The sequence below is a fragment of the Nicotiana tabacum genome, chromosome 1, assembly GCF_000715075.1.
Source record: "Nicotiana tabacum cultivar K326 chromosome 1, ASM71507v2, whole genome shotgun sequence".
NCBI lineage: Eukaryota > Viridiplantae > Streptophyta > Magnoliopsida > Solanales > Solanaceae > Nicotiana > Nicotiana tabacum.
This window is the reverse complement of record NC_134080.1, coordinates 214,660,705-214,688,175: the sequence shown is the minus strand read 5'-3', so window position 1 is coordinate 214,688,175 and position 27,471 is coordinate 214,660,705. Positions and strand designations below refer to the sequence as shown.

The following is a 27,471-nucleotide window of genomic DNA, read 5'->3' as shown; positions in this document are numbered from 1 at the left end:
TGCAGGGAATCGACGGCAGTTGCCGGTCACGTTAAGGATAAACTCAAAATCATGCGAGGTAAGGCAGCGTTTGGCATAGAACATTTATGACAACAACAATAGTCCCTTATGTTTTGATTGGGTTTTGAAAAACATCCTTTAAATATATTTTTAAACACTTTTAGTCCTCTAAATTTATTAGAAGCGAGCAATTTTAATCTTCACGAAGTTAAATACCAACTTCAAAGTTATTGGTAGAATTAGCACTTCTAGGAGTGGATTATTTTCCAGTGCTGGATATTTTGAGTAGGTGAAGAAGTAGTCGGAGATTTATATTTCTAGAATTTGTCTTCAATGGCGATAATGAGGGGTAAATATATTGGTTTAGGTTTCATTCGCATTTCACCATTCTCCGACCTAAGAGCGAAGAATACGAGTAGAAGAGATTCATTTGCAGCGAATCGACGGCAGTTGCCGGTCACGTTAAGGATAAACTCAAAATCATGCGAGGTAAGGCAGCGTTTGGCATAGAACATTTATGACAACAACAATAGTCCCTTATGTTTTGATTGGGTTTTGAAAAACATCCTTTAAATATATTTTTAAGCACTTTTAGTCCTCTAAATTTATTAGAAATGAGCAATTTTAATCTTCACGAAGTTAAATACCAACTTCAAAGTTATTGGTAGAATTAGCACTTTTAGGAGTGGATTATTTTCCGGTGCTGGATATTTTGAGTAGGTGAAGAAATCGACTACAGGAGATTTAGAATTACTAGATATACAACAAATGAATAGAAGCATCGGCTGAAAGGTAGAGAGGTTGTTTCCAGTGGACCATCGGCTGAAAAAAAACATGTAAAGAGAAGCATTAACGATAATAAAAGAATACAAAAAATATGTAAAAGAGAAGTATTAACGATAATAAAAAAATAAAAGAATTACTAGATATGTAGCTAGAATTTATTTCAGGAGAGAGGAATAAGGTGCAAGATATTTTTTTCGAATATATTGTCTATGAAAAAACTGGGAGAGATTACATTACAGATATAGACAAGAAACATAGTATTTAGTTTGAGTTAATATCCTAAAATTCGCCGAAACTATACAATTTTTGTTAGGTGTCTACCTAAACTATCGTCTGTTCCCGAAAATCCCATGAATTATATCCCCTTCATAATAAAACCCCCTCGTTGTTTATGTAGCATTATGCGTGTAATAGATCATCCAAGAGCGCGTGAATGGGTAAAAAAGCCATTAAAATGGCGTGTCTAAATAACTAATTAGCCCTTGTTTTTTAAATTTATATTTCTTTTTATTTTCTCATATTTTTCTTTATATTTCACCTTCCTTCCTCATTTTTTTCCCTTTCTTCTTCATTTTTTTTAACCTTTCTTCCTTTGAATCCATCTAAAATTCACTCGATCTTATTATTTCTGGTTTTATTTCTTATCTTTCTCATTTTATATATTCTTCATTTCTTACCTGAATTTATTTGAAAGAAGGCACATTCGTTCAAGTGTAGAGTATGAGGTTTAATGCCTTTCAAGAATTTAGGGAATAAAGAAATAGGACGATTTAGGTATCTCCTTTCGACAATCATCAGAATATTGGTCTATCAAAACCCTAATCTTCTATATTAATTTAGAAGTAGAAACCCTAGTTTCTATCCCTATTTTCAAACTGAAGCAAGAATAAACAATGTAATCGAGGTTAGAACTAAGATTAATGGAGAAAATCACTACTGAGAGATTAGTGTAGCTATTAAGATAAATAATTCACGTAAATTTCCACGTGGTAGATTTTAAAAATGATTTGGAGAGTGTATTACACTCACTAGTAAGAATGCGACCAGGAAATTTTATTATGAAGGGGATATAGTTAAGAGGGTTTTTGGAGACATGTAATAATTTGGGTAGGCAACTAATAAAGGTCCAATAGTTTAGACGAATTTTAGGGTATTATCTCATTTAGTTTTAATGGTTAAGAATGACATAAAACATGAGTATATATTAAAAATTGCAATATTTTAAAATTCAAATATTGTAATTGTGTTGAGAGGTATTTTCAAATGAGTTTTCGGTCCAAACGGGACCTTGGGTGGAGCCGGATCGGGTCGGCTATTTCAGGTCTTCGCACAAGGGTTTTGGTTCGTTGTAAGAAGGGTATCAGTATATGAATAGTGACGAGAATTTACTGAAGACCGCAGGCAGAAGCGCAAAACCCTGCCTTCCACTTCAATTCCCCCGCCTTCTTCTGCATCCTGCTCGGCATCGTCGCATTTCATTGTTGTAATTTGTAAAAAAAGGAATGAGCAGTTGGAAGAGCTTGCTTTTGCGACTCGGCGAGAAGTGCCCTGAGTACGCCGGAAATGCCGACTTCAAAGACCAAATTGTCAGTACACAACTCGCGCTTTTATTCCTATGATGAATGCTGCTTTCACTTGTTCTAGCCGTTTTTCAAAGCTTGCTTTTTAAATCCTTATACATTTGCTATTGTAGGAGGCATGCTATAGTGCAGTTCGCCGAGAATTAGAGCATTCTGGAGATGATATTTTTCCCGTAAGATGTCATTCTATTCCACTTATTGCTCACTGTGGCTGTTTTTGGGTTTTCTTCTTCTTTTTTATAATGTAGAGAGCCCCTGTGAGTTAGTTGGCCCAACCCTAATTGTGCCCACTCATTAGTAAGTATGACCACACCTCCACTCTACTCCCACTTAAATACCAAGATTCAGCTAGTAGCGAAACTTGTAAGGTGCACCTAACCCATAATACTTCATGCTTTGCGCCCTTATCACCCAGCCAAAGCCCTGGGGGCCTGCCTCCGGTGGCGGAGCCAGGATTTTTACTGTGTGTGTTATATATAAATATTTTTTTGTTACCTAGTTACACGGTGTAACTTTCATCGTTGACACACTTGAATACACGTGGCTGTCTGCATCTTCTTGCTCATTGTTGTTGTTGGTTATCAAGTGCGAACCTAGTTTCTGATTCATCTGCTTTTTCCCTTGATAATTTTTGCTCAATGTGTCAAATAGAGCATTATTTCTGTCTTAAGTAGTGTTGGGCAAAAATAGTGGTAATCAACCCTCTTTTTTAGACCACATGTAGGGGCTGGTGCGGGAGGGAAATTGGAAAGGTTCCTCCTTCCTGTAGCGACCAAACATGATATAACCTTAGAAAAGAAAAAAGAAAATGGTCTATGTGAATTTTCAATTCCTTCTCCTTAGGCTTGTTATATATGAAAATGTTCTTGCTCAGCTGAAAGGCGATGCTCCTGGTGGTTATCATTGGGTCAAATAATAGTTAGATACTGATAGAATGGAGGAAGTTGGAATTTAATGCCACTGGAACTGCAGTTGAGGTCCAAAGTCATTGCTTCAATATATTTAGAGCTGTTACATTTCGGAATATCTGGGTTCGCTTATTCAGTGCTAACATAAAAAGAATTTTTTTGATTAGTTTCTTATGTGTGGTGAACTGAACTCATAAAATGTCAACGCGTCCTCCACGTGGCGGTTCTACTAGTTGTGAGAAATTTTCTTGGCATGTTGCTCTGCTTTGCAATGCATTGTTTTTGGCATTATGTTTTCATTGGGGTGTTTACATGTAATGTAGTTGGAGAACCCGTCTTTGCAGCTATCTCTATAATGTATCCAATCACTCCCTTTATTTATGGAAGAGTAACCCCCCCCCCCCCCAAAAAAAAAAAACCTCCTTTGACTAAGAGTTCTTATTTCAGTCGAAGCTTTGCACTATTGCTTTCACTAATTAAGAGAGATCAACTTTATGCTTCCAAGGAGGCTTATTGATATGGGTTGCTACTCCTGAGTTGTGTGCTAAATTATGTGCTTTCTTGCCTATACCTTGGCAGTTCCTTCTCCAGTGTGCTGAGCAATTGCCTCACAAGATTCCTCTGTATGGAACGCTGGTAGGTTTTCTTCTGATGCCCTTTTCTCGTTCGAGTTCCATTTAGTTCATGTTTTTTCCTGTTCCTTTCTTATTTTCTATCCTCTTACCTTTCTTCTTCACATACCTGTGAATGTATATGTGGTGATGCCAGATAGGCAATTGATAGTAAAAATATTTTTTTTAAAAGTAACACCGGTTCAGCATTTCACAATTGAAGCTTAAGAAATATGTGCAGCTGATAGTCTTTGAAACTCTTTTCAGTAAGGCTCAAGGTTCTTTTGGCATTACGTAATTTTATTCTTCTTATTAGGAGTAGACATATCGTAGATGAATCAGGAACATGATTCGATGGGAGAATATATTTAGGATCTAGTATCATTTAAACAGATTCTTGTTTTTGTGATGGGACGTAGGCAAACTTTACATTGTTACTATATCTCTTCGCATATATTTTCTTATCAATACAAAATACAGTGGAGCAAAGAATATGTATAGACCATTACTAAATAATCTGTGCAGGTTTTGCGCCTTACTGTTTTTTGCTACACTTATATTAGGTGTTGTGCTTGCCAGGAGTCCTTTTGGTGTTGTTGGAAACTTGTATGTTACTATATGGATATGTGAAATTTAGGGAACTTCTAGTTTTGTAAATCCCATTAGTTGTCTTACAAGTCAAGATCATTGAGCATTGGAAAGAAATGGTTTTCAAATAGAGCAAAAAGGATGTAGAAGATTAATACAATTGACTTAAGTAACTGTAGGTGAGGCATATATAATTGATTGATCGATTGAATTATTGGGGTATTTTGCATTTCATGTTTGTTAGTTCCGCACACTAATGGTTTTTCTGTTTCCTTTTAACTATTTAGTAATCTTTCTGTCTCTTCTTCTTAGTCTCTTCCTTCTCTCCACCTCTTACCATGTCTGTCCATCTGCAGGTAGGCCTTTTGAATTTGGAAAATGAGGAATTTGTCGCGAAATTAGTGGAGAATGCTCAAATTAATTTACAGGTCAGCAAGCCCCAACATTTGATTATTTTTGTACATTGGGAAGAGAGTGACCTTACCTTCTTAAAAAAAGTTTACTGATAAAGGAAAATTGGTCTTCTTTATCTTGTTTTTACATCTTATATCTGTTTTTATAAGTGAAAGGTGGTCTTCTTTATCTTGTTCTTTATCTTTACTCCATATCTGATATTGCAAACAGGTCTTTTTATCCTGTGGTTATCTGTTATATTTTTGTTCATTAGTTTTGCACTACGAAAACAACTTGCCAACTCATCTGGATTCTTTTTTTTAAATTTTTGCTGCTTTCACTAGTAATACAGCAAACCGGTGCTTAAAGTATTTAGAATATGGTATATTGACTGCCTCATGTGGGTAGTGCAGAAAGCAACTTTGTTATATTATATAATCAATTAGGAACTATAGAAATAAAAGGTCTTCAGGACCGAGAGAGATATGATGAGCACAAAGAGCTCAATTTTGTTTTAACTTATAGTTTAGGTATATAGAGAAGATTCCTTTTTGTATCCACAACTACTACAAGTTAAACAAAACTGAGCTCTTTGTGCTCGTTATATCTCTCTCAGTCGTGAAGACATTCTTTTATTTCTATAGTTCCTAATTGATTATAGAATATAACAAAGTTGCTTTATGCACTACTCTATTCTCTTTGTTCTCCAACTAACTACTGCATTTGCCGCTAGTCTGGCTTTTCTCACTGATATTTGAACCCCCCCCCCCCACCCAAAGACCAAACAACAACACACCCACGCCCCTCTTTCTATATAAACAAGGATAGACAAGCATCTCTACTTTTAAGTTGAGTTGAATAAACATTATGGATCACAAGCCTAATGTTATATTTTGACTTGCAAATGTTGACACCATTACTTGTACCTAATTTAATTCACAAGCAAGGATGACACTTGCAGACCTGAAAGTTGAGGATCTAGACTGTTTTTACTAGGGATGTTGTTTGACACCATTATTTGATCAGTTTTAGGCTTTTAGCCATTATGCTCTAGCTTTAGTATCTGCTAGTCACATCCAAGCTAAATATAAAAAATTGTCTGGATTTATGTCAGATTCAGTTTTGCTTTCATTTCCTATGCAATTAAGATGTTTGAATTAACCAAGTTGTCTCTTGCTTGCCCATGGATTCAGTGGTAGTTTGAAATGTTGTCCTATTCTGTGGTGTATCATTGATATGGGTCGGGTACGGGTTGCCCAACTCCTAGCTCACCCGGAGATGAATTCTACTATTTGTTGATGATCTACGTGTTGTGCAAAATCTAGGTCATTAACCCTATTTAACTAGTGTCTAAATGTTTTGGGTTCACAGATTGAAGAGAAGGGTCAACAAGGAAAAAGATGTTTAGTGGTTTCATAATGCTGGTAAAAGGATAATAAATTTCACAGAAGAAAAGTATAAAGCCTTCTAGGTGTATCTTCTTGAAGATTTTAGTGGAACTATAGATCACTTATCAGAACACAGATCTGAAGAGAACGTGATTAAAATTGTTTTAATATGTTTGAAAAGGCTCGCTTACACATGACATATTAAAGAATGGGATAACTACATTGAACAATATAGGCTTATATTCTTTTGTTAGAGAAAAAGACAGTAGTAGAGGAAAGAAAATGCTAAAACCTTAATTTAGTAAAATCTTAAGTAAAAAAAGTTTAGGTAGTGCGGGTATTCTGGTAGAAATATTTTCTTGGACCGCCAAATTTGATTTATCTCACGTTTTCTGTTTCTTATATTTACTAAAGCTAGCTTTGGAAGTTGAAACCACCACAGAAATAGTCGGGTTGAAACGTGAATTTGCGATTTTACTGTTTGTATCAAGTGTCAGTGCTGTAAAGTAACTGGATCAACTGTGATTAGTTTTGGTGCTTAGAGAATTCTGTTGTTTATATGCTTTTGGTATTTCCATCGCTTTGTGGAAGAAGGGGTACGAGAGAGAAGTTAGAGGAAGTTCCATCAATGTTAATTTTGTAATCAACAGGATCCATTCGACAATTGCTGTTTTTCCTTCGTTTCAGGATGCCTTGGAGACTGGAAAGTGCAACAAGATCCGTATATTGATGAGGTTTCTGACTGTTTTGGTATGTCCTAGAAATCTGCCTCCTTTGATTTTTTTCATGATCTTTTTGATGAAGTAAGTGGTATATTAATAACAAAAGCATCCAGAGGATGCAGAATTACAAAATAGGATTGATTTTTTTCATGATCTATTCCAATTCCAGCTAAGTCCTCTGAAGTTTTTCTATTCTGTTTCTATTTGAGTTCGAAAACTAAGTAGTCTGAGAGCAGGACATTTGGTCGCCTTTGGGTTAAGGTGTGGAGATATTTCGAAAAGAATGGAAGTATGCATAAAGTACATTTACTTTAGTTATCATCTATAGTTCTGATCTTTGTTAGAAATTATGCCACTACCACCACCAACAACAACAACAACATACCTAGTATTATCCCACACCATGGGGTCCGGGGAAGGTAGTGTGTACGCAGACCTTACCCCTACCTTGTGAGGATAGAGAGGTTGTTTCCAATAGACCCTCGGCAAATATTGTAATGTTGAGAGTGGGATTTGAACCCACTGAGAAATTATGCCAGCATTCAGAAAGTTCCTCGAGACCAAGTTCATTAATAACCATAATTTGTATCCTTCACTTTCTCTGCAATTTTGTTTTGATTTTACTCTGGCAATTAGGATCGGGTAACTAACATCATGTAACATCCGGACATTAAATTGAGTTCATTTCCTTTTTCACTCATTCTCTGTTTAACCTGCAACCTTGCATCACTTTTGTTCGTGCCTTCACAGATAATTTTGGGTATAATCTGATGTAGCGAGTCAATTGATAGACAGAATCGTTTTTTGTAGTTTCAGTTATTACTGATTCTAATACATGGTTTCTGTGGTTAGATGTGCAGCAAAGTTATCCAACCGAGTGCATTAGTGGTTATTTTTGAATGTTTATTATCATCATCAGCGACTACTGTGGACGAGGAAAAAGGAATTCCCTCTTGGCAAGCACGTGCTGACTTTTATATAACTTGTATTTTATCATGCCTTCCTTGGGGTGGAGCTGAACTTGTTGAGGTAACAATATGCATTTGATATAAATGCCAAAACTTGACAATTCTTGCCTGCAATTTGCTGATAAGCTTTTTTTTTTCCTGCTTCTACTTTTTCTGGTTACCTTCTTCTTTTATTTTTCTTTCACGAATCTGAGCAACAAAAGCATGAATCTTAGTGAATTCTTGGTAGCAAGGCCATTATGCCACTTTATTATGATGCCACCCAAAATTGTAACTAAAATATTGAACTGCGCATGTTGGGTTGGACCGATTGGCAATATAGAAGGAAATTAGGGAACTTTATCCCCAGAAAAGGAGATAGGTAAAAGATTTAAGGCAGCATCCGCAATTAGTTTGGTGTTGAGGCACAGTTGATTGATCTCAGAATTAAGGCATCTGTTAAAAGGTGCAAAATGTGGTATAATGCTTTTCCTTTTCTGTTGCTTACAGTAGTTAGTTAATTACAGTAGTGTCACTGTGTGTCAGATTTCAACACATTAGTGAGTTCATTACACATTGAGTCTCTCTCTCTCTCTCTCTGGAAATGGTAAAGTTTTCATTAAACATCGAGTTAGGCCTATATTGTTGCTTTATGCATTTATACTGCATAAAGTCATCATCATGAAGGCCCTGAGGCTTGTGCGTCAACTTATATTTGTATTATTTCATTTTCTTTTGTATGGTTCCTACAGTCAATATACTTTTTTAATTTACGAGGAATTAAGACTGAGAATAATTCAACGTGTCATGGTGATTGTCAACCATTTTGGTTTTTCTGTTTTCTCATGGATTTTGGGTTTTCAATACATCTGTATATCTTTTCTGAGGTTATATTTGTGGTTCTTTTTAAGTTTCATATGCGTCATTTTTTTCCCTCTTAATCATATGCATGCTTTTTTCTCATTTACTTTGTTTTTCTCACATAAATCTGACTTATCTTCCTCTCATGTCAATTTTCAGCAAGTTCCTGAGGAGATTGAAAGGGTTATGGTTGGAGTAGAAGCCTATTTAAGTATTCGAAAACGTGTATCTGACGCTGGGTTTTCTGTCTTTGAGGATATTGAAGAAACCAATAATGCCGTCAATGAGAAGGTATATTAGTAATAGATTTGAAAACTTGCCCTTTTAAGTTATACTAGCTTGTTCCGTTGCACTGTCGGCTCTAATTTTCTTTTATCCCAGGATAGAGGATAGGAATGTGAAAGAAGAGCAAAGTTTGTTTCGTCACTACGAGACTCAGCTTATTTATTTTAAAGGCCTTGCGTCATATAGCTTATGTAACACAGTCATGGACATTTGTAGCATAGAGACAAAAGTTTAAGATTAGTGGGCAGACATGAATTTCTTCTCTATGTACTTAGCCCACGAGGAAGTACAATTATCACTATCAAACACACCAGCATGGTGTTTAATTATTGTCGGTTTGAGTCAACTTGAGTGTGCAGCCTTGGCTTTTGTGTCTGTGCTTTCTAGTATATAACAGGTAGTTTCCACTTGTGGTCCTTGATGGGTTGTCATATCATCGATTGGATGGACTTGACTGATAGAAAGAAATTGCTAAACATGAGAGATATTTAAGATAAACTTAGTGAAGATCGCTCTTCAATCAAAATAGTTTTTTGTTTTTTCCCTATTATTATTTATATGCAGTTATGTTTGTACTATTAAGAGTTGAAATGTTTGATTTACAGGATTTCTTGGAGGATTTGTGGTCTCGAGTTCAAGATCTTTCTAGTAGAGAGTGGAAACTTGATAGTGGTATTTGTACTTTCCATTGATTTTAAAATTGTTCTGATCCTTTCCACTGTCACCATTACAAACTGTTCCTATTTTGACAAAGAAAAGCTGTCTCTCTTCTGCTCCAAAGAAGGCAAAACACTTACGTAAGAATGGTAGGTGAATTAATGACTATATATCATCCATTGCTATTTTTCTCTAAAAAACAAATTAACAACCATAAATTTAAAATCCTCTAGGGATGTATAATGAGCTAAGCTGAGCAAATTTTAGACTCAATCTAGTTGATTCTATCCAAACGGGATCTCAGCTAAGGCTCGATAGAGCCACCATTTAGCAGGTTTGATCTCGCATGCGTCCAATTTGTTCAGGCTCGGGATAGACTCTCAAAGGTATGCGAAAGGAAGCAATTCAAGGGGCAAAGTTGTGTGTAGTGAAGGCAGCATGGGCAGAGTAAGCATACATGCATTGAAGGCAGCAGCCGACACTGTGAAATCCCTTGGAGGAGGGAGCAGTGGACTAGCAGTTGTAGAACATGGAGCAGAATCTCGTGTCGCGAAGCTTTGTATTCCATAGATTGGAAGCCAAATGGCCAGTGAGATTTGAGCTAAACCTAAGAGATGAGAGGACTCTGGGTTAAGGCTCGAGCTGGATGATGTTTTGGTCTTGAGAGGAGAGATTCGAATTTCAATGTTGGAAACTCTTGCTACACACCTCTTTCTATATATTTATTGAATTCACTTTTATTTTCTAGGTAAGCGATAAGATTTTAATTCACGAAAAGAACACCAAGTGAGTGTTGAATATGTACTTGATCTTTTGCTTTTGAGCTTGATATGAAAATCTAATAGTATATATATATATATATATATATATATATATATTAAAAAAAGAAAAGACAAGGCCAAGATTGGTTTCCTAGCCTTTCGAGCATATCATAGCTTTTAGAATGTCCCACATTGGTGAGGGAATATGTTGTTGTCTCCTTATATATTCTTGGGCAATTCTCACTTTATGAGCTAGCCGTTGAGATTAGGTTAGGTTCAAGATCCTTTTTTTTTTAATTTTTTTTTTCTCCTTGTTTCTTTTTGGTGCACCCATGTAGTTCCCGTTTGTATGGAAGATTGTCTTTCGTGGGGAAGCATGTAAGTTTTTTACTTTTTGTATACTACTTATATATACTTATATACGAGATTTTCTCACTAAATAAAATTATTTACCTTATAATCTAAGTTGTTCCGACACGGTAGTTTAGGTGCTGCACCCGTGTTGACACACCACTAGTATGGGTGTAGGTATGGGATCCGTACCGGTTTTGGTCAAACAATTTTGGGTACTTTGACCACGAAGGACGGAAAAATTCGAGACCAGATACAATTTGATTCCTGAAATCAAAACCAAAATTAAATTTGAAGAAAATTACATACATTATCTTGGAAATTAATTCATTACTTATCTACAACTTGAGAATAAAAAAAGAAATCCACACTTTACAAGCTATGCGTAAGTATTCCACAAAATTTCTCATAATTTAGAGATATTTTTATATTTTTATTTTTTGAATTTTTTTAGCTAGATCTCCGCACCCGTATCCATACTAAGATCCGTATCCCCAAATCTTAGAATTTACATCTGGAAGGATCCGACCTCTAGATCTGCACCCGTGTCGGACACCCACACCCGTGTTCGAGCAACTTAGCTTATAATATTAAAAAAGTCAAAATTTGCATGGTATTAATGCTAGATTCATTTCTATATCTGATTTACCCAATGCTGTGCCCCATGATATATTGTCCACACTCCAGTTGCCAGGCGTGGATGTGCTAGAGGGGTGTTAGAATGTCCCACATCAAGGAGGGAATTCATTGCCTCCTTGTATAGTTTTATTGGACAATCCTCACCTCATGCACTATTTTTTTAAGGTGGAGTTAGGTCCATGGTCCATTTTTTACAATAGGGGTTAAGATATGCTTGCATTCATATTTGAGCCTCATGAGCTTGGGTGGGAGCTGAGCCGAGCCGAGCCTAAATCAAGCTGTGCCAGTTGTTTGGTGAATAGTTTTGGGAATCAACCACTAACCCTTGCATCAAGGTAGGCTGCCTACATTACTCCCGGGGTGCGGTCCTTCCTCGGACCCTGCATTCGACAGGATGCTTTCTACATTGGGCTGCCCTTTTTGTACCCTTACTCCCGTCAATGAGTAAAACTTGTAAATTGGAATCAATACAGACTTAGCTAAAGATAGAGCACAATGATAGAAAAAGATCCATATAAGTGATACTTATTAGTTAGGAGTAGGCTTTAAATTTGTTAGAGAACTTTTAATATTATATGTTTTTCAATTATTAACTATATATATATATATATATATATAAATTATTTTCACTACTATTATTATTTTATTTTGGCATGATGATGATATGGGTTGAGCTTAAAGAAAGAAGTTAGGATTCATATCGCCGCTACCAACTTTGTTTGTGACTGAGGCGCAGTTGTTGTTGTTGGTGTTTCTTCTTTGATGACCGAGAAGTCCATCCAGGATCAACCCTTAGGACCAACCGCAACCTTCAAAATTCGAGGATAATACGCCTACTGTTATACTGTTCTCGCTTGATTGAGGGACTTGTGACTTAGGTCATAGGTTCAAGTCTCGCATCATGTGAACTAAGCTATTAGTGCATGTTTTTGCAGTTCATTTTTCTCTTTCCCATTCGAAGTTAATGTTAAAAGTGTGACATTTTATCTTGTCTAGTTCCCAGACCGCACCTCTCTTTTGAGGCACAATTAGTTGCTGGAAAGTCTCATGATTTGGCTCCAGTAAGCTGCCCCGAGCAACCAGGTCCTTCTGGAGTTTTATCTGGAATTGCCTTCGGTAGACAAAAGCACGAAGCTGAGTTAAAATATCCTCAGAGGATAAGGAGGCTTAATATATTTCCGTCAAATAAAACTGAGGTAATTGATTATTTTATATTGTGATGCTTAAATTGATCCTAGCGAAGGAAAACATGATGGCTGATTCGCTCATAGAGCTTTGAATTTGCATATATCCAGCCATCCAGGCATATTAGATATCATGAAGTTCTTATTTTGTTATATGTCCTGTGTTTGTGCTACCTGTTTTCCCTAGAATTCCCTTGCTCTACTTCCTCATCCTCCTCTCAGGAAATTTCCCCCCAATTGTCACAATTTATCTGTTATGTAGTGTAATTTTAGGGATTAAAGCGGTTTAATTGCTGCTATAGAGCATGCATGTTGGGATTAGTCAATGCTAGTTGGTTTCTATGAATAGATGGCTTATGCCGAGGATATTTTGTTTGACAGTTGTACTGACTATTGGGGATGAGTTACTCTAACTTATTATTTTTACTTGCTCATCTTGCCTTTTCTTTTTGTTGTTTACCAGGATATTCAACCCATTGATCGCTTTGTTGTGGAAGAGTATTTGGTGGATGTGCTTTTATTCTTGAATGGATGGTTTGTTGACTCTCCCAATCTTGGTTCCTTTAATTTTAAGAAGGATTTCTGTTTCATTTGTTGTGTTTGGGTTTAGGGTTTAATATTACAGGTGCCCTTGCGTATCTATGCTGCACCTAGTCGCTATGTACCTTTGTAGTATCTGCTTAATTCGGCTAGTTTTCTTATTCCTTTTCTTTTCGGTTTATGCAAGCTAGTCGAAAGGAATGCACTTCATACATGGTTGGGCTGCCTGTACCATTCAGATATGAATATCTTATGGCTGAGACAATATTCTCTCAGGTAAGAACTGATTGCTTACTTAATAATGGACTTCTTTGTCCCATGATGTGTATATCTTTTACATTGATTTGATATGGCATTCGGCATATAAAATGAAGACATGTTGTAGGTGTTAGTATTAGAAATTAGTAGACTTTATTGGTGTTATTTCCCTTCCTTCATAACTCCTCTCTCTCTCTCTCTTTATATTCTATTCTGCTATTCTATAAGTGGGAGTTAAGCAGCTCCCCATCAAAATGCTAGCTTATGGTCAGAAAATTCATTATGTGAACATTCTGGTGATTTTGGATTACTTTTGTGCATTATTTGATTGTTCTCTGTGCTTTAATGCTTTCTTATGGACCAGAAATGACGGAATAAACCAGCAATTTTTCGTTCAAAGGTTAACTACGACCTGCCTTTTCCAATATGGGCCCAGGAAGGTGTTTCTGTAAATGTCTTAAAATGCAGCAATGTTAGAAAACTGCTTTACTGTAGCTGTTATACAAATGTTTTGGTGTCTTGACCAGTTTACCTCATTGCTCACTTCATCTATATCCTTTCTTACACAATCAGTTCCTCTCCCCCCCTACTGAATTTCCTTACCTGGACTGTGTCCTCCACCCCATTATTTAGCTCTGCACTTCAATTATTTTAGCTTACTGTTGCTGATTACTTAGCAGCTATTTTTTTGATTGCCAACAAAACAAAAACCAAGTTTCTTCCCTTTTTGCTCTTTTGAATTTATTTGCTAGGACGTAGGATAAACAAACTATAAGAAAAAGAAGAAGAAAAGGTAAACAAATTCTAAAGATTGTTAAAAATGTCAAACAAAGCTCACTTGTTTTCTCATCAACAATTACATTTTCATATATTTGCCTGTCACTAGATTTACATATCGTTCTACTTTTAGCATGATGCTGGCTACGAATTATTTTGGACAACTTTGTTGCATTTGAAATGTTTCTTTAAGTAATTCACTTAACTTTATCCATAGAGAGACGGAAGAGGAAGGAGACAAATATTGATTATGTGGCAAGCAAAAGTAGAAAATACATGAAACAACGAAAAAAATAGCTTAAAAGTTAGAAGATGAAACTTATGAACTAATTACTATCAGAAACTTATTGGTGTCTCTTTCTCGATTTTCCCTGAAAATTACTGTATCAGTGGATTTTACCCCAGCTGTTTTACTTTATACAATTAAATATATACAGCTAAAAGGATGAGAGAGTCATATCAAATTTATACATATACGCCTTGGGACTTGTGTTGATAATTGTATTAATTGTTCGTAAGGAAAAACGGGAGGAAATGAGAGTGTTTCAAAATTTAGTTCGACTTGCTCTAGAATTATGTCATTAAAATGCTGAAGTAAAATAATTGAATGCCTATGAAGGTAATGACATTCCCCAGCAACTTGCTGATGTTAACATTGAAATACAAAATGTAGAATGATATTTTTGATGGGGTTGATCCGATTATAACAATTGAATAATGTTATGATTCATGCTCTACCTAATCCAACCTTTTCTAACGCGAGCTTGGTGAATTTAGTCATGATGTATCAAAGAAGCAAGAAGAAATATGCTTTTAAGTGAAAACACATTCAATAAAAAATTACAAAAAGAAAACTTGTCCCGCATGAATATTGAAAAAGAATATCTTATATTTAGCAGTTCCTATTCATGTATTAGAATGTACTTAACCACTCAACAACTCTATCGTAAATGAATATGTTGCCTTGACATTAACTTCAGTTCCCTGATAATTGTAAACTAAAGCTGCGATTAATTTTTTTAATCATACATAAATATGCAAAAAATAGAATTAGTCCATTTCTTAACTTGGTTTGTGTTATATCTCTCTAATTAAGCTTGGGCCCGTGCTTGCTTCACAACAATAACAACAACAAATCTAGTATAATCGCACATAGTGGGGTCTGGGGTAGTGTACGCAACCTTACCCCTACTTTGTGGAGATAGAGAGGCTATTTCCAATAGTCCCTCGGCTCAGAGAAGTATAAGCACCACGTTAAAGAAGAGAAACAAAAATCGCAAGAGTGAGAAGTCATGTAAAAGCAGCACAAATAACAACCAAATAATCAGGTGGCCGCAATGAAAGAAATGACAGGTAGTCATAGAAATCTAATGCCAACAGAATACTAAAGTACGTACTAATACTACCGGTATGGCAGGGGAACACTAAACTAACTACCCTACCATCCTAATCTTCGACCTCCACACCTTCCTATCAAGGGTCATGTCCTCGGTCAGCTGAAGCTGCGCCATGTTTTGCCTAATCACCTCACCCCAATTCTTCTTCGGCCTACCTCTGCCTCTCCGTAGGCCTTCCAGTGTCAACCTCTCACACCTCCTGACCGGTCTGTGCTCCGCCTCTTCACATGTCCAAACCATCTAAGCCTCGCTTCACTCATCTTGTCCTCAATTGGGGCGACACCCACGTGCTAACTTCACCTAGTTTATATAAAGGTAACCTGAATTTTCTCCTAGTGACAAATTTGGTTTTTTTGCCAGTAGGTGTTGTCAGCCTGTCACCTTGCTCTCTGTATGCCCTTGCTAATTCATGAATAGTTTATACTCACATCTCAACCGAAACCAAATTGCACCCCTTTGAATCTAACCAATGTCCTAAACAAATGTTGAAGCTTTTTGCCTATGGTACACAACAAATTCATGTGTCATCAACACCTACACAAACCCCCAAGAATAAAGCTGGTGCCTCCGTCCCAATAAAAAGAATAGTAACGGAGACGGCCTGTCTCTTTGTCTTATCGCTTTAGCTGCCAAAAGATGTGCAAAAAGTGCCACTCGAAGTAATGGAATTTTTTTCCGTGGAAGTGCAACTTTTCTGTCCAATTTCTCCATTTCTGTCCAATCCATTCTTCCAAGCATGTAAAACAGAAAATGCTGAGTAATGTTTCCTTCTCAATATCCAATTTGCATAACACTCCCAGCTCTACTTTTTAATCTTGATTCCGCTAATTCATTTACTTTCAAGAATGTCTGTGATTGTTCTTCCTCCAAAACATGCATTTCCAGAATTGGAAAATACATTGTCTATAGCTGTTTTGAGCCATTTTGGATATAATATAATTATTTTATTGATGTAAACCAGTCTTCCTTGAAACGAGTACAATAAAGCACGAGTAAGAATCTTCTTAGATGACCCATATAGTGGAGTTAATTAAGGCATTCCATGACATCCTTTTCTGTTATATCTCAGCTCCGATGGAAAAATGTATGCAGCAAAGCCCTCTTGTCATCTGCCTTATCTCCTAAATAGCTCTTTACTCCTCTTTTATTCTTCCCTGTCAAATTGCCTCTGTGAATACCTTTCAAGTAGAGTGGTGGAATTGTATCCTATCTGGGATTGGTTTCTGTCATGTCCTTTATAGAGCTTATATAGAAATGTACCACTCCCTCCAGAATTTTATGGTCCTCTGAAATATTAATTTATCAACTTGTGACTTCTCAATGAGTTTGAATGTTTTACGGATAATAGCCATTTTGGGATGAATCTAGTATTGCTAACCTTTTCCTTCAACCATTTCACTCTTGATTTTTGTCTCAAACACATCTCTTTGGCATCAATGTGACAATGTTCTCTCCAACTTTCCTTTTAACCCCTTTCTCCTTGTGCATTGTTCCCCCATCTCTTTTTTTCCTTGCCCATGTAATTCATCATACTATTTTCCATCATTTAAAATGTTCTCACACTTGCAATTCTTTCAAGTCATTACCAATGATTTCATTTGACTACCAGTGCGCTTTCCAGTCTTCTTGATGCTGGTAGCTCGTCCACCAATTTTTTACTCTCTTCTTGAGTCTGTTGCATGCATTTCCAATCTAATGGAGGTGGCCTAGCGGTTTGAAGACCTGAAGTCACTACCCTGTAACCAAGTTTCAAATTTCAGCAGGGGTGACACTAGGTAAATTCTTCTCTTTACCCAAACATTGATGGACAGATTACGAAAAAACCCAAATAAAATCCAAGTAAAATCTTAAGAGGAACACCATGGATTAGGCGAGCACACTTCCGTTGTGGGAAAAAACCCTAATAAAATCTTAAGAGGTTGGTTCCCTGCACCACACGCGCCATGACATGTCCATTATATATATAAAAAAAATCAAAATCTAAAGGGGCTAGTTCCCCTGCTCTTGCACCACAATTCAGTACTATCGAGTTCTGAGCGGATCCTGGTTTTGGTTAAGTTGCTAAAATGAGAGCGAGCTTTTCTTCTCTTTCTGCATAAAGCGTGATGCTATAGCATGGCAAATCTCGTGATATTACCTTGCACCTGATAGTGGGAAATCAATGTTAATGTTTGTTAATCTTTTATATTTGGAGACAAAGGAAGTACATTGTTGTGAATAAGTAGAAGTTCAAAAGTAGAGCTGTGCTTGAGTAAAACATCTCGTGTCTGAATCAACAAAGTATTTGAAAAGCGCAGTTTAACATGTTCTCTAGATGATAAATAAAGAAGGAAGCAAAATATCTTTTCTCAAAATTTAGTCGCATTAGAAGATAAAAGTGGTGAAATTTGTGTGTGCTTCTATTTTGCATTAGAGGATAGCTGTAAGAACCGCACTATACGATGCATCAACTTGTCGGACAGAATATTTTGATATCAAGTGCATATATGAGCTCCTCATGCTGGACCATTGCAAGATGTTAAGATGTCAGGAAGTTTTAGTGATATTTTAATAACTGGGATCTGATGTCCAGGGTATCTGCTCGGAACTTTAATTGATGCACATTTGGGTTAAGGAATGTTTGTTATAGCCTTGGCTTTCTCATCTCTTGCTCTCAGGAGAGTAATGTAGTTGCTGCAGGAATACTTGCTAGAGGCAATATGCTTTATACCTACAACTTATCATTATATATATATTGCGTGTGTGTGTGTTCTATACCTACAGACCTTAACTCTGAGAAACCATTTCTATAGGCGCTTCTTGAAAATATCGTTTTTGATGGTCATCAACCTGAACTGGCAGAGTTGAACCTAATGTTAGGATGAACGACATGTATTTGATTTATTTATTCTCGTAATTTTCTTTTTTTCTTCTTTTGTTGGGGGAACTAAATTGCAGGGGTTAAGTTTTGCCATAACCATAACAGGTTATACAAGAATTGGAACCTTATTATTGATGGAGCATGTTCTCAGTTTATGTTTTATTGCTTTGAATTGTTCCTTGCTTCATCATTGATGCCATGATAACATTATGGGGCTTCTTCTTCATCTCTCCTAATATCTTTTAAATTTGCAGCTTCTTCTGTTACCTCAACCGCCATTCAAACCGACATATTACACATTGGTTATCATCGATTTATGCAAGGTAATCCAACAACTTCTAGAGCTGTAAGCTTATTGTAAATTTGTTTCTGGAAATTCCCATCGAGTGTTATGGAACTCAAAATTTTTCTAGTTAAAGATACTTCCATGGAAAAGCAAGTCTCTGACTGCATGTTTCTCTTTTTAGGCTCTGCCAGGGGCCTTTCCAGCGGTTGTAGCTGGGGCTGTCCGTGCTCTTTTTGATAAAATAGCAGATTTAGACATGGAATGCCGAACACGTCTCATCCTTTGGTTCTCGCATCATTTGTAAGTTGAAATGCTACTCTTCTGAGGTGTTAATTCTAAATTAATTATTACCTTCTTCCATTATTGAGTTGTGTTTATGTACGAGCAGTGAGATCACTCTCTTTGAGATTTTGTCTTGCAGGTCAAACTTTCAATTTATCTGGCCATGGGAAGAATGGGCTCATGTTTTAGATCTGCCAAAATGGGCCCCACAGCGTGTGTTTGTTCAAGAGGTTTTGGAAAGAGAAGTCCGTCTTTCATATTGGGACAAAATCAAGCAGGTATCTGCTTCCATAATGGAAAATTCCACCAGCTAATTGCATGTTGATACTGAAAAACTTAATCTGGTCATTTAAGTTCTCAAATGAGTTATACCAAACTAATGGTGTGCAGTAACAAGCTAGACGTTTGGCGCTTAAGTTATTTCAATGGCAATTGTATTACCTGATTCTTGGAAAGAATGTCGCAGCAAGCACATATTTATATTTTCTCTTATTTTCTTGTGACCTTCAATAAATTGTCGCTTAAGTTATTTCAATGGCAATTGTATTACCTGGTTCTTGGAAAGAATTTCACCAATTTTGTCACACCAAGCACATATTTATGTTTTCCCTTCATTTTCTTGTGACCTTCAGTAAATTGTCGTTTTTATTCTTTGCGTTCTTGGCAGAGAGCTGGAAGTTTCTTTGTAAAATAAGTAGATCTGAGAAGTACTTGAATACTTCACTCAGCAGGAAAAGAGGGCATACAATAAAGCTTTAAAAAGTACCTTTAATTGGATTAGAATATTATGTGAACATATATTATTTCTTTCACATAATGTTTGGGATAAAATTTTCCATTATTTTTGTGTGTACACTCTTCAAAGCAATACAACATAAAATTTGTTCTGAAGTGCTGCGAGACAAATGAATTAATTTGCTTGGTATGGTTCTTTGTTGTTTTGGGTGTCAATATGTAATGCAATCTTTGATGTTCATTTTTGTTGGCCTCTAAATTTATCAAGTTACTTCCTTCGTCCCAGTTTATGTGATACTCTTTCCTTTTTAGTTTGTCCCTAAAAATACATCTTTCTATACTTAAAAACAATTCAACTTTAAACTTTCCATTTTACTTTGAATGAGATGATTTATAGCCACACAAATATCTATGGCTTTTTTTAGACCACAAGTTTCAATAGTCTTTCTTTCTTAAATTCTGTGCCCAAACAAACGACATCACATATTAATAGCTAAAAACAGTATTTTGTGAAATTGGTAGATGTTTGGCCTGTTTTGTTAACGGTTTCTTTTCGATGATCTAGGCAAAAGTTGACAAGGTACATTCAAGATGAAAGTTTTGAGCAAAGAAATCCAATAATTGAATTGCATGAAGTAATAATGAATATTCGTTTGAGAATGTAATGCACTGGGTGCAGAGTATATTAGGTGATACTGCTGTTGCTTTTACTATAAGTATCAATTTATAAGTAATTATATTGTAAGTTCCAGTAAAAGGTGTATACTTATTGGATGTGTTCATTTGAATTCTGCACATGTATCCCATGTTTGCATTTTCTTTTATATGAGCTGCTAATTTAAGTACTGCATGAACATGTTTTTCTAGGAAAATATTTTAATAGAATCTGTGATTTTACCGCTATAACATTATATAGGTTTTAGATGGAGTAAACACTAGAAAGAAGTTAGTGACGTAGTTCATTTTTTCTTGGGAAGAATTTAATCCATTTCCTTATGCTTCTTTAATGCAATTTTATTTAGATTTCTTCTTTCCCTCATTCTTCTACAGAGCATTGAGAACACCCCTGCTTTGGAGGAGTTACTTCCACCGAGAGGTGGACCACAGTTTAAATATAGTGAAGAAGATGGTACCGATCCAACTGAGCGTGCGCTCTCTGTAGAGCTGAAGGACATGGTGAAAGGTCGGAAATCTGCCCGGGAAATGATTTCCTGGGTAGAAGAAAATGTTTTTCCAGCCCATGGTTTTGATATCACCCTCAGAGTTGTTGTTCAAACGCTTCTTGACATTGGATCCAAAAGCTTTACTCATTTGATCACTGTCTTGGAGAGATATGGCCAAGTCATCGCAAAGATTTGTACTGATGATGATCAACAATTTAAGCTGATTAGTGAAGTAAGTTCTTACTGGCAAAACAGCGCTCAAATGACAGCTATATCCATTGACCGGATGATGAGTTATCGGCTTATATCTAATTTGGCCATAGTGAGATGGGTTTTCTCTTCATCGAACCTTGATCGATTTCATGTCTCTGACAGTCCATGGGAGGTAAATCACCCGATTTAACTAGTGTGGAGTCACTTTTTTACGGGCATATTTATATTCATTCTCTTCTGAACTTTTTAAACGTATGTTCTCTTTGTAAAAACTTCACCCATTTTTGTGCTGATGTGCTTAGTTTATTAGTTCTCCAGTCCAAGTAATGCATAACCCCCCCCCCCCCCCAACACACACCCTTTTTTTTGTTTGTAAAGGTGAACCTTTTAAACTCCCTAAATGCACGGGGAACCTTATACACACCAGATATGAAGCGGAAGATCACTTAGGTCAGCTGGTACTTTGTGTAAGGGCTCGGGTGAACACGTCGACCATCTCCTTTTAGATTGCCGAGTAGTCTCGGGGTTATGGTGGGAAATTCTAAGATGGTTTGGAATGCTTTGAGTGATGTCGGACATCGTGAAAGAAGTAATGTTCAATTAGAATTGTGGTAGGCGGAGGAGAACACATAGGCCATGGAATGTTGGTACACTAGCACAATAGGGGAGTTTTTGAAGGTGTAGAAATGAGTTTTGTGCATTTGACTAGCTTCTTATCCCTTACTTTTTTTTTTTGAGGTTCCTTTATATATATAAGATTAGATGTTCGTAGGAAACCATATCTTTGTGTATGTTTTCTACTATTTGGTATATTTGTATATAGGCTTTTCTTGCCCAAACATTAATGATGTTTATTACTTTATCAAAAAACACAACCATCTGTAGCAAGTACCCCATGATTTCACCTTAGATTATTTTTAAGCTTAGAAGTGCATGACATTCCAATGTCATTAGTTACAAATAAAAATCAGAAAGATCTCCATCAGTGCAGCTCATGTCATTACGCCAAATAAAAATAAAAATGCTAAAAAATTCTTTCTCATTCCACGTAAGTTTCATTAGTTACTATTAACCCCAAAATAGTTTTTCTTTTGCCAAAATACTTTCTTCTTCTCCTCTACCACTATCACTCTACTCCATTAAATTCTCTCCATCACAGCCTCCACCACCAATAAAATACCATCTAGATATACCATCATCTTTTTTGTTTTTTGTATGTTAAAGATTGGTTTTGCATTTGATCACGCTAGCGCGATAGAAAAGTATTTACGACAATTACTCCTCAGTCCCAAATAAGTTGGGGCGGCTATATGAATTCATACCGATCATGTTTTCTATTTAAATTCATCCCAAGTCAACAATATACAAAATATAAATAAAAATAAACAATACTACAGACTCTCTATGTTTCCTACTAATGGGGTTACTAAACTCCTTGATAGCATAGCTGCATAGGACTTAAAGTAAACGTATTAACATGACTATATAATCTTTTTCTTCCATTATGTTCTTCTTTCGGTAAGTCTGCATTAATTCCAAGATATTGTGGGATTTACGAGATAACTTCCTTGCATGTGATTTTAGGTCTATTTCGTCTCCTTTTAACACCTTGACTGACCATGGCTTCACACCTACGGACTGCTGCATCTGGAGGTCGCCATAGGACATACCAAACCATCTCAAGCGACCTTCTCTCATTTATCCTCAGTGTTTGCTACTTGCACCTTCTGGAGAATGTGGTCAAAATAATCTTGTCTAATCTTGTATGACTAGACATCTATCTTAGCATCCACATCTAAGGAACACTATCTTGTGTGTGTATTGGACTTTAGCATCCTAACATTCACTCCCATATAACATTGCAGGTCTTACAGCTACAAAAGAACTTACCTTTTCGTTGGCGTATTTGAATGTTATCTTCACAATTGGATTCATTCTATGGTTCTTTGTTTATGCGGTTTTAGTTTGAACGTGTGATAGTAGATGTGAATGAAAACATTGGAATTCTTTTCTTTTGTGTGTGTGTTTTGATTTGGAGGACGTGATCATGATTTTAGTGGTGGTAAAAATTCGGGAGGAAGGTTTGGAGGTGGGGCTTGTACTTGTTGAGGTCTTAGAGCTGGAGGAGAATTTTGAGTGGTTAAAATGGAGGAGCTGATGGTGGAGCAGGCAGTAGAGGAGGATGTGGAGCTGGTGGTGGGGTAGGTGGGGATGCTGCAGCTGGAGGGGGTGTTGGAAGAGGTGGTGGCTTCACTGTGGGTGCTGAAGGAGGTGTGGACGGTGAAATAGCAGGATATTAAAAAAAGAAAAAGGAAGAAAATGAAAAAAATGATAAAATGAAGAAGATCTAGACCCTTGGATCATCATTTGGTCAAATCTGGACCATTGAATTCCTTTTAGATATATTTTTAAAAATTTTTTAGCCTTTCAAGCACAAGAAAAGTTGGGATAATCGTGCCTGAAACATGGTGGAATTGTGGGTTCTAGCTGTGAAATTTTCAAAATTAAGGTGTGTAAAAGGAAATCCCGCGCAAATTCTTTTTTTTTTGGCGGGTGTGGCCGCTGGTTTAATCCCCTTAGTCATACGTTTGAAGTAGATTCTATTATGGGTTTTTCTGTTCCTGCTTTGGCAGGATTATTTCTTACTGTTCTCAATTCCCTTTTCCTGCATTTTTGTCTTTCTGCAGATCCGCTCTTAATTTTATGATCTTGAAGTGTGTTTGGCCATTACTGCGTTTGTGAGATAATCTCCGTTCTATATTTTAAAGGAAACTTGCAACCTTTTGTCTTGTCTGAATATTGTGATATGCTTTGTGTCCTCTGCATTACTAGTTTTTTTTTTCTCTTTGCCTTTGCAGCTCTGCTTTCTGCTTTGTTATGATATAATTGTAGTTTGATCCATGATTAAGTGTTTGTGTGACTGTAGATCCTCAGGAATGCTGTCAGTAAGACGTATAATCGGATTTCTGATCTGAGGAAAGAGATTTCATCCCTTGAGAGAAGTGTCGTCTTGGCAGAAGAAGCTGCATCTAGAGCCAGATATCAGTTAGATTCTGCGGAGTCTAAGCTGAGTATCATGGATGGGGAACCTGTTCTTGGTGAAAACCCTGTAAGAATAAAACGGCTGAAATCATATGCGGAAAAAGCAAAAGAGGAAGAGGTGTCTGTTCGTGAATCTTTAGAAGCAAAGGAAGCTCTTCTTGCTCGAGCAGTTGATGAAATTAAGGTATTTTATGTTGTGGTCATGGATATAGCTAAAGGGAAAAATCAACTTGTATAATTGGATCTGGAGAGTGCTTAAAATGCTGCCAAAATTGTGTGTGGTGTTACAGGTTTTGATCCTTTCATTGTATAAAGGCTTCTTGACTGCTTTAGCGGAACCCCTTAATGATGCATTCAGAGATGGAACCTTGCGGCCCTCTGGTCAGGCAGATGAGATGAACATTGACCTTGAAGATTCTTCTGTAATGGACTTGGACAAGGATGATGGTGGAAGACCTAAGAAAAGGTGGTGTATCCATTAATTATACCTCTTCATTGTGATGTAACTAGGACAAGGTTTTTGTGCTTATTCTGTTCTTTTCTTCTTTTTCTTCTTTTTGCTTCTTAATTATTTTAATCTTGTGTTGGTAAGTTACAGTCATCCTAATGGGAGCAGAGAAATAAATGGCTATAATCTTGATGGAAAACAGCAATGGTGTTTATCAACTCTGGGTTACCTCAAGGCCTTCACAAGGCAATATGCTTCGGAGGTAAGTACTTGTCATCTAACAATTACCCTATTGGACCTACATCTGCTACCACTAGTTTTGTCTGCCAAAGTGATGGCGCCGTTTTCTTATAAAGAAAAATGGCTAGAATTGTGGTGAAGAGTGAAAAGACCCTTTTATAAATAAAGAAAAATGCCTAGCGTTGTGACGAAGAGTGAAAATAAAAGCAGAGGTTCAGCCTTGCAACTACTCAGAAGAATTCAGTAATCTGCAGCTAGATATCCGTCTAATATCACTGAGAGTGTGAATTACTCCCGTGCTGCAAACTCATGGACCTAACTGTTAGAGTTGCTTAACCTGATCTTTCTTTGTTTCATTTGTTTGGTGATCTGCAGATATGGCAAAATATTGAGAATTTGGATGCTGAGGTACTAACTGAAGATGCTCATCCTCTATTTCGAAAAGCTATATACTGTGGCCTGCGAAGACCTCTGGATGAATGATGTATAACTTGGTTGGCTTGCGCTTGATGTTTTTGATGAGTTATTGTCGGTGTATCATGAGTATTAGATTTTGTTATGTAGATTAGATGTTCATTTTAGTTGAATGTAAAAATAAAAGCGAACAACATTAGTGGGAAAAATTGTGTATTTTTCAGTAAGTGAATCCCCCTATTCAACTACCCATCCAAAAGCATTTGGCTTCATAGACTAATCTATTCATTGGTAGGGCATCTGTTCCTGTTGTGTTGCATGATTTCTTTGCATGTTCTTGAAGTTTGGGGACGAGACAATCATCAAAGTTCGGGAATCTCAACTGGAATACCTTACTGGCACCGGTTATGAGCCACATTTAGCGAAGAGTTTCTGGAATGGGATAGGATGAAATATTATGCACATAAGGAAAAAAATGGAGACAAGTTATTAAATGTTCTAAATAGTGTATGGATGGATTTTCCTACAAGATATTTATCTTTGCACTATTCAAGATTGATTATATATTACCTTTTCTTGCCTATAACAGCATGACAATTTATATAGGTAGTGACCACTAAGAAAGAGAAAAGAGAATTCTACTACATCTGTTATTAATTTTACTTCTTTTTTGTTATTTTATTTTGCTAAATTACTTTATTTCATAACACGTTATCAACATGATTGCCACCTTCATTTTTACAATCACATCCTAGTTGTGTTTGATTCTCCTTCAGGTATATCACCGATATATCCATTTGGTTTATGGTAATATATATGCCACCAGTATGCTCATTATTAACAAATTCATATACTGTTAAGCATTTTTTTTAGTTGATCATGTGACTGAAGTTCTCTTACCTTGCTTATTGTAAAAAAATATATAAGATATAGAATTTAAGTGCGTTAAACTAACGAAAACAATTTAATAAATAGGTGTGGACTGCGTAGAGCAAAACTTATCTTTAAGACATTTTATAAAAAAATAAAAATAGTGAAAACCAAGGTGAAAAAGTGATAATTGTACATAATAGTCTAAATTACTTTACAATTGGTGGAACATAATATTTGAATATATTCACTCTTATATTAACATATATAGTTATTTTTCAAATCCCCTCTTCTAATAAAATGCTTTTCTTTTACCATACCGAATCTCCATAATTCTTGCTTATTTGACATATACGTTATATTTTACCTACACCTTTTTTTTTTTAATGCTACATGTTTAAAGTCATCAACTTCTTAATTAGTTGTTTGAATTTTTTTTTACAAGTAAAAATTTTCATTGAAAACTATTTTTATTCTCTCTAATAGGTTACTTTTATGATAGTTTCAATATGTCAAACTTGTTAAATCTTGAATTCATGACACTAGACATTGTCAGGAAGAACTATTTATCATGGGTATTTGATGCTGAAATTCACCTTAACGCTAAAAGTCTTGGGAATACTATTATATAAGGAAAAGAAGGATCAAATCACAATAAAACAAATGCCATGATTTTCCTTCGTCATCATCTACACGAAGGATTAAAAATTGAATATTTAACCGTAAAAGATCCATTTTAATTATGAATTAATTTGAAAGATCGATATGACCACCTAAAACTTATGGTATTACCGAAAGCTCGGTACGAGCGACTACATTTAAGGTTGCAAGATTGTAAACCCGCGAGTAAAATTCTGCTATTTTAAAAGTAAGTTCTCTATTAAAAATATGTGGAGAACACTATCACAGATAAAGACTTATTGGAAAAAATATTTTTCACTTTTCACGCTTCAAGTGTGGTGCTACAACAACAATATTATGAAAAAGGTTTTAAAAAATATTATGAGTTAATCACATGCCTACTTGTGGCAGAGCAGAATAATACTCTATTAATAAAAAAATCAGGAAACTTGTCCCACTAGATCAGCTCCATTCCGGGAAGTGAATGTCGTAGCAACATATGATAAGTCTAAAAGAAAATAAAATAATTATTGTGATCGTGGATATAGTTGTAGACGTGCAGGGGACGAAACAATTATCGTCATCATGGTGAAAATAAACAAGAGAACACTAAGGTTCTCAAAGTAATCTTTCAAAAGGTAAAACTAATATTTGCCACTGGTAT

General features: G+C 36.1%; 1 protein-coding gene across 4 annotated transcripts; it reads left to right on the top strand.

Annotated features, from left to right (window-relative positions):
• Window positions 1-131: 131 nt before the first annotated feature.
• On the top strand, window positions 132-25,615 carry LOC107807683 (nuclear cap-binding protein subunit 1). Of its 4 annotated transcripts, none has more exons than XM_075256726.1 (19): window positions 132-2,372; window positions 2,480-2,539; window positions 3,854-3,910; window positions 4,830-4,901; window positions 6,942-7,004; window positions 7,829-8,005; window positions 8,944-9,075; window positions 9,675-9,741; window positions 12,474-12,673; window positions 13,125-13,195; window positions 13,393-13,477; window positions 18,748-18,816; window positions 18,961-19,079; window positions 19,201-19,339; window positions 20,847-21,344; window positions 24,099-24,398; window positions 24,505-24,680; window positions 24,813-24,924; window positions 25,278-25,615. In XM_075256726.1, the coding sequence occupies exons 1-19, from the start codon at window positions 2,289-2,291 to the stop codon at window positions 25,383-25,385; spliced, it is 2,589 nt and encodes an 862-aa protein (XP_075112827.1). In that variant the 5' UTR covers window positions 132-2,288; the 3' UTR covers window positions 25,386-25,615. The 4 variants fall into 4 exon arrangements, with proteins under 4 accessions (XP_075112827.1, XP_075112826.1, XP_075112831.1 ...); XM_075256725.1 differs by having other exon boundaries at window positions 24,807-24,924; XM_075256730.1 differs by having other exon boundaries at window positions 2,018-2,372; window positions 3,854-3,914; window positions 4,834-4,901.
• Window positions 25,616-27,471: the final 1,856 nt, after the last annotated feature.

Excerpts from the sequence above, each read along its gene's own strand:
- LOC107807683 (XM_075256725.1), top strand. The coding sequence starts at position 2,289 with ATGAGCAGTTGGAAGAGCTTGCTTTTGCGACTCGGCGAGAAGTGCCCT. Across the intron at positions 7,005-7,828 it reads TGAGGTTTCTGACTGTTTTG|ATGTGCAGCAAAGTTATCCA; the intron begins GTATGTCCTAGA and ends TTCTGTGGTTAG. Across the intron at positions 13,196-13,392 it reads CTTTTATTCTTGAATGGATG|TCGAAAGGAATGCACTTCAT; the intron begins GTTTGTTGACTC and ends TATGCAAGCTAG.